Source organism: Hippoglossus stenolepis, chromosome 5 (assembly GCF_022539355.2).
Source record: "Hippoglossus stenolepis isolate QCI-W04-F060 chromosome 5, HSTE1.2, whole genome shotgun sequence".
Taxonomy (NCBI): Eukaryota; Metazoa; Chordata; class Actinopteri; order Pleuronectiformes; family Pleuronectidae; genus Hippoglossus; species Hippoglossus stenolepis.
In genome coordinates, this window is record NC_061487.1 from 7,740,650 (window position 1) to 7,748,469 (window position 7,820).

General features: G+C 41.0%; 1 protein-coding gene across 1 annotated transcript; it reads left to right on the top strand.

Annotated features, from left to right (window-relative positions):
* The first annotated feature begins 1,148 nt into the window (after positions 1-1,148).
* snupn (snurportin 1) lies at positions 1,149-7,820 on the top strand. The gene is made up of 9 exons (XM_035156010.2): positions 1,149-1,294; positions 2,454-2,618; positions 2,724-2,907; positions 3,141-3,245; positions 4,000-4,096; positions 5,817-5,914; positions 6,080-6,157; positions 6,573-6,653; positions 6,822-7,820. Exons 2-9 carry the CDS (start codon positions 2,461-2,463, stop codon positions 7,140-7,142), a joined length of 1,122 nt encoding a protein of 373 aa, XP_035011901.1. The 5' UTR covers positions 1,149-1,294; positions 2,454-2,460; the 3' UTR covers positions 7,143-7,820.

Below are 7,820 nucleotides of genomic sequence, written 5' to 3' on the forward strand. Positions count from 1 at the left end.
CTTTATAGTCTGCAGGAGAGGAGGGAATGGCTCCGCAGCGCCCCCTACAGGAGACACAGGGGAAACCCACAACACCAAGATTCAATCCATCCATCATTAGGTGAATAGAATAATAATGGTGGTGATAAAAACGTATTACAAATAAGAATGATTATAATAATAACATGAGGATCATCATCATTATACATTATATATTAATAAGTAAAATGACAAAGTTCATATATACTTTTCAAGAACACAAAAACAAAAAAAATTACCATGATACTGCTGCTATACTTCATGTTCTTCACAGATATTCCTTAATGTAACATAAGATGATAGATTTCAGCATGACATTTTGTCTGTATACTGTACTGTCATGTCATGTAAATGCACCTCAGAGTGATTAAGTGAATAATAAATAGAGTTCATAAGTACAATTTTGAGATGCTTGTTCTTTTGGAATTTTCTTTTTTGTGCTACTTTTTACTTCGATACTATGGGAAGATACTATATCTTTACTCCACTTTGTTCATTTAAGAGTTCCATTTACTCTTCAGACTAACTTTTAACATACGCAGTACACAACAGACCAGCATAACAAGTCAAGCACGTTTACTTTTGATGCTTTAATAACTTTGTTACTTGAAGGTAACCCTGTCACTCTAAATGCTGATCATATTTGTAAAGGGATCATTTTACTCTCGTACTGTCATTTTTACTTTAAAAGGATCTGAGTACTTGTTTCGCCAGTTACAAGAAGGACACAATAATATAATAATTGAAGTAATAAGTATTTTGACTCACTTTTTGAATTACACACTCACTAAATTTAGTTGATAATACATATGAACTTTGAAGTCAGAAGTACTATTACCAAACATTTAGTTTGGTAAACATTTAGTTTGGTAATGATGCTTTTACTTAATGATCTGAATACACGTTTTACTAATACAGATATACCTGTACAAATACACAGTATAACCATGGATTTAACCAACACTTCAACAAATAAACAGGCTTCTGTATAAAAAACAGTCAATCATTCCAGTCAGAAATGACTCTTGTGTAATGTTGTAAAACCTCACAGGGAAATTGTCACAGCTTTTTTTTTTTACAGTGTTTTCAGGAAACATGATAAATTGTTCAGAGTAGTTTGTTTTCAATGGAGGTGACGCTGCTCGAACTCCGGGATAGTTTCTGCGGTTGGTCGACCAACGACTTGTCTCCAGTGGTGGGAAGATGTCAGCGTGACGCCTCCGCAGCAGCAGCAGCAGCACCACCACCAGCAGCAGCAGCCTCCTGCATGTCCCAGGTATCTGAGTGTCTCACTGGTTTCTTCTTTATCTCCCACCACAGCAACTGCACCCCGCTGAAGCTGCGCCTGCTTACCACGTGTGGCTGCAAGAAACGAGCCCGTAACTCAGCGTGTGTCGACTCCGCGTTGTCTCGTCGGCCCACACTGTGCTAGCAGCTTTAGCACCATGCTACTTGCTAATCTGCACTGTAACACTGGGATTTCTGTAAAAACTCAGGAGGGCTCACGAGTCAAACCTCCGCGAGATGAAAGTATACTGGTGCCACTGGTTTCTGAAGGCGCGTGTCGTCTCTCTGCGTTAATGACGTCATGTCAGTGAGGTTATATCGTGTTGTTAAACTAAAGAGAGTTTAATGTGCCCAATCTTTTATGAACAGTCTGTGATTACACATCACCAACACCACAGCCCCACCCCCCCTCCTCCCCGACAATATCTAAGTTTACTGTAAAAGCTAACAGTCTTTATTCTATACATAAACAAGTTCTCAGATATGTTCAGGCTGTCTTGCGCATACATCAAGTTTAAGATCTCTCCAGATGTTCAGTGATGTTTACGTTTGTGAGGGAACTTCCAGAAGCTTGTGTTTCTTGAAGTAGTTTATGGTGGTGGTTTTTATTTTAATTTTGTATCTGCTTTGGAACATTGTCCCGTTGTAGAAACCCGCCTCTTCTCAGCCTGTAGTGTTCCCTCCCTTTGCCACCCTCATGCTTGACAGTTAGCAAAGACGCCAAGTTTTCAACTATAAACTTAGAACCCAAAGTTTTGTAATTTGTCACAATTGTTTTTTTTATTTAGTTTGATTAATACCCCCAATTTCAACTTCATGAATTAGTCTCACTCATACATTATTCAAATGTAAAACAAATGTCTGAATGAACTACCAGAATACAGCACATGCCTGCAGCCTACACCTTTGCCTCACAAAATAACGTAATGCAGCACCAGTGCAACACAAATAATATTCTTCTTAGCTAATAAATGTGCTGGCAAACCAAATCTCTGATCTGCTCCCAAAGATTATCACTAATATTGCCACTATTCTAATTTTCAGGCTTGCATATAGGGATTATTCATGAATTACGAACCATATTACTTAAGCACCAGGAGAAAAATGCCATTAAACCTACATAACCATTGTTTTGAACTGATTTGCAGAGTCCCCATGGATGACCTGACCAAAGCCCTCTCGGCCAGCTTTGCTGTGTCCAAGGAGCTCAACAGCACAGCCGCCCCACACCCTCGACTGGCCCAGTACAAGAGCAAGCACAGCGTCCTGGAGCAGAGCGAGCGGCGAAGGCGCTTCCTTGACCTGCAGAAAAGGTCTGTGTCCCAACAGTTTACACCTGTAAATTCCACTGGTGATCTTTAAAGGCAACACCACAGAGAGAGGGTCTGAATGAGCCATTCTTTTTCATGTCATCCCAGTAAAAGGTTAAACTACGTCAACCATGCGCGGCGTCTGGCTGATGGGGACTGGACAGGGGCAGACAGCGATGGGGAGGAGGACATGGAGAAACAGGACGAGGGGGAACGGGAGATAGACAGCAATGCAGAGGAAGATGGGATGGAGATTGAGAGGAGGAAGCTCCCAAAGCATTATGCCAACCAGGTCAGTGTTTGATGTGTGAGGAACACATTCCTCCTGTCCCTTTTTGTTGCATTCCTCATTTTGTCCAGCAGAGGGCACAGTAGGTTGTAGAATTACTGCCCTGCTCTCTCATCAGACCTTGTAACAAATCACACTTCAGTTGACTGCTGACAGATTCTTCCATAGATCTTGATGTCTCTACTAAAAATGTTGACGAAGATGAAGCGCTGAATTTGTTTCCACTTCCTCCTCAGCTCATGCTGTCAGAGTGGCTGGTGGATGTACCATCAGAACTGGACACTGATTGGCTGATGGTGGTTTGTCCTGTTGGGAAAAGATCTCTCATTGTTGCCTCCAAGGTAGGAACCTGTCACTGTTCTTTAAGCTATGTCACACAATCTGTCCTTAGGGGCAGATAGTTCACAGATAGAAGTGACGCCCTGTTTATCCATGAGTGAATTTAGCAGGTTTTTTGTAAAGACCAGTTCTACGTGTGAGTGATCAGAAAAGAGCAGAGGAGCAGAATCGGCTGATCTGTGCTGCTCACTCAGGCTGTGTACACACTGTAATCTGTTAACACGGGCACTTAAACTATTTCTTTTTTTCTTTAATGTTCAATAAGTGTGTGATGTTTCCAAAGTCAATAAGTTATTATTTTAAATAATCGTGATTACAATATTGTACAAAAATAATCATGATTATGATAAAAAAGCTTTTGGCCTTGGCACTGAGGTGGTGAGGAAACTGTAGAAGGAGAAGAATCCAATGCAAGTTGTGCCACACACAGACAACACAAAGTGTGTTGAGCCACATGGTGTCGTCATTCAACTGGAAAGAGAAGTTGACATCATGCTGATGCAAACTTGAATTTAATCATTAGATCTCTAAAATAGGAACAAAGAGTAACCACTTCTCTGTGGTGAAAGGAAGTGCATGCCTCTGGGGTTTTGGCATAAATGTTCACTTGGACTCAAGGATGAACTGATCAGAATTTAGTGGTAGAAACACAGAAACACCTCAAACTCTGTGAAACTCAAGGTGCAGGGAGAAGATGTTGCAGTGTTTTTTGTCTCTTCCCTCATGTAACGTCTCTGGTCCTGCCTTTCTCTAAAGGGTTCCACTGCGGCGTACACTAAAAGCGGCTATTGTGTGAACCGTTTCCCCTCCCTGCTGCCTGGTGGGAACCGACACAACTCTGCCATGGGAAAAGGTAGGTGGCCTGGTTGCATCAGACAAGTCACAGGGGTCACTGAAACATACTGACTCTGTATTTTTTTGAATTAGTGTCTCTCCAACAGTAGATTCTTCTGTTTATTTCTTTAACATGTCTAAATATGTTGATTAGCAACCTTAATTTTTCTTTCATGAGTCAAATAAGACAATAACAAGATGGCACCAATGTCATTGGTGGACTCTGAAATACTTGCAATCAGTTCAGGAACTAAAAGGCAAGTGAACTTTGCAGCTTCTCTGCAGTTAGACATAGACAGGTAGGTTCTAACACAGACTTTCATAAAGGAGCAGCCTAATTAATGATGTAATAATGATAATTAATTATTCATTGGTTCTAGAACACATGATTACATTTATTGATGTCAGCTTCCTTAACTAACCTTGTGCTCAAGATAAATTCATTTACTTTGGTGCATTAAACATGTTATTCATGCTAAGCACACAACTTTATCACCATACCCTTTGCAGGTCCTGTGGATTATCAATGGGTCTGTGACAGATAAATGCAGCTAAATGTCGTCTATTCATTATCGTGCATAGCATGATACTGAAGATTGATTTGGGCTTGAATAAAGTCTGCTCAGTGTCTATTGCTTTGCTTGTTTTGTGCGCAAAGTATTTTCAAATAACGCCACCATAACTGTGGGCAACAAAACATACAGCAGATTAAAGTCAACACCTCTCTGGCACAGTCCTGACTGAACATTACATGGGTTGGGCTGTTGTACAAAGCTGCCTCTGATCCGTCAATCAATCAGACTTTATTTGTGCAGCAGCTTTTCCTACAATCAATGCAACACAAAGTGCTTTACATAATAAAAGCAATATAAACTGGATGATTCAAGCAAGCAGGAAGAGAAATGAGCTGCGCGGTCATTCAATTCATGATTAGGATTTCTAATTGATAGTCACTATTTTAAAAAAAGGGGAATTTTATTTCAACAAAAATATAAGGAGGCTTTGGTAAAGAGATTTTATTCCTCAACAGTATTTCTTGTTGATATCGTCACATTTGTTTTTTTAATTAGCCATCTTGTTGTTGCCTCATCTTAGCCATCTGTTAAATATTACATTACATATCATTTAGCTTACGCCTTTATCCAAAGCGACTTCCAATAACTAATAGGGGCAATTTGTGGTTCAGTGTCTTGCCCAAGGACACTTCGGCATGCAGATGGGAAAGACTGGAACCAAACCTCTGACCTTCTGGTAGGAGGAAGACCGCTCTACCCCTCAGCCACATCCGAAAATAATTTACCTTGTGGCAAAAGTGGATATTAGGGAGTAGTAAAAAGGCAATACAACTACAACACAGAGTGAAGAGTTGATATTGTCAACTTGTACTTGTTTAGTGGCATTCAAGACTTATTCTAGCCTTCGGAGCTAAAATGTGTGGCAGAACTTGTTGTTCACAGCTGTTGCACCATCCTCGTGGTTATTGGAAATTCTTCTCGTTGGTGTTTGTTACAAAACATTAATAGGAAACACAAAATGATTTGCACATCCAAAATGAGTTATTGGAATCATTGTGCTACTGGTCCAGATCAATGATCACATCAAGCATCCTGCAGTTGTGAATTGTATATACTATTAAGTAGTGAAACCTTTCTTATTGCTTTTTAATTAGTCGGTAATAGTTAAGTGTACATGTGAATTCTGTCTGTGTGTGAACTGGTCTTTGTTTTTGCTCCACGCAGACTACACAATCCTAGACTGCATTTACAGCGAAGTGGACAGAACGTACTACATCCTGGATGTCATGTGCTGGAGAGGCCACCCGGTCTACGACTGCCCGGTGAGTCTGGCTTCAAATCCTCCAGCAACCCAGGAATGCTTGTCTAATTGCCTAAGTAGCGAAGTCTGGGCCACAGATGTGCTTCTGACCACGTTGCCCATCTCATTGCCTCAGTATTTGAAATGGGGGGGGTTTTGTTTACAGTGCTTGTTTTCTCATCAACAGACCGAATTCCGTTTCTTCTGGCTTCAGTCCAAAGTCGGGGAGACGGGCGGCCTATCAGAGATCGCCAAACGCAACCCTGTGAGTACCAGCAACAGGAATAGAGCCTTTCCACGTCATGCCCCATTTTTCCTACTTTTCTTGATCTGTATTTGTATTGTTGCTGGAGACACTATATTGTATTTTCTGTTTGTTTTATGTCTTGCTGCACCTTATTTCCCAATATGGGAAAACATAAAGTCCTGAACTTGAACCTAGGAAAATAAGACTAATGAAAAATTGAAGACATACTCCTGTAACTGTCTTGGGGACTAATTTTGGACTAAAATCACACAAATCTTTAAGATAATGGAGATTAATTTAAGCCCCAGTAGAAGCTAAATCAGACCCTGTTGAGTAAATTCACTTTTGGAAACTATTTTCTCACATTTGACAAGAAGACAAATTCTATTAGGAACTAACAAAGTGGTGTTTCTGTTTTTGTTTGGTCCTACAGTTCCGGTTTGTGAGCCTCCAAAGCACAGCCTGCACAGCAGAATCCATTCAGAAAGCCCTGGCTGCTGAGTACAGCTTCAGCGTAAGAGCAGTTTCTCTGCAAACACCTCAGATGAACGCTAGAGTGTTAAAGTCTGATGATGTGTTCATGAAAAAAATATTAAACTGCTTATGAACAGACAAACAAAAATACATTTAGTTTAGTTAAGATCAGGCTTTGATAAATCTAATGCTTAATTTGTGGCTGCAGGTCGATGGTCTCCTCTTCTACCACCAGCAGACCCACTACACTCCTGGCAGCACCCCTCTAGTTGGCTGGCTTCGCCCCTACATGGTCACTGACATCCTGGGTATAGAGGTTCCCGTCGGGCCGCTCACCACCAAGCCTGAGTATGCCAGCCTCCAGCTGCAGCAGATCCTGGAACACAAAAAAACATCAAGTGAAGTCCGCCCAGCCAACAGGAGCGGAGGCTACGAGTTAGAGCACCTGTCCACGCCGAGCCCGGACAATGCGGACTCTCTGAATTTCTTGAATCAAAAGCCAATAAGAGAAGCAAACATGGAGGACTGAGTGGGAGGCTTAATGGGATGCAAATAGCTTACTCAGTGTTTCTGAGTGGCGTCGGCCCACATATGGCTCTTTAGAATCTCTGCTGAATGCTTCTGCAGATCGGACCTATTGCAAAGCATGGCTAATTCTAATCAGGCACTGTTCAGGATGCCTTCAGAGTGCAGATTAGTAGAGCTACGCTGTATATCCGTTGCAATTTTGGCTAAAAACATTGGTATATCTACATCAAAATGCAGAACTTGAAAATGGTTCTTTCCTTGAGAAAAACTGCACAGGATTCAGCCACAGTCAGTCCGTTGTGCAGATCCTTTCATAACACCATAGGTTGTTGGAGGGATCCAAAAAGGACAAGAAGCGTCTTATGTCAGTGTGGCACATTTATATTCGGGGTCGTGTTATTTTGTTGCTCTGCATTTCAGATGTCACGTAACATCGCATCCTTGCTCTGGTCATTTGGTATGTTTCTTATAACCGGCATCGACAAACATTAACCAAAACCATTCGAATAACAGTAACGGAGAGTTTACGATTCACTTAGCATTTTGGAAGGGGAGATGTCGCTAAGTTGTGACCATGAAAAGGATTGGCATAGGATTTTACTATTTCAAAAGAAGTTTAAAATTGTTGAAAAGGTGTTTTAAAAGTGTATGTTTCTAAATAAAAGTTTTTTTTAATGGA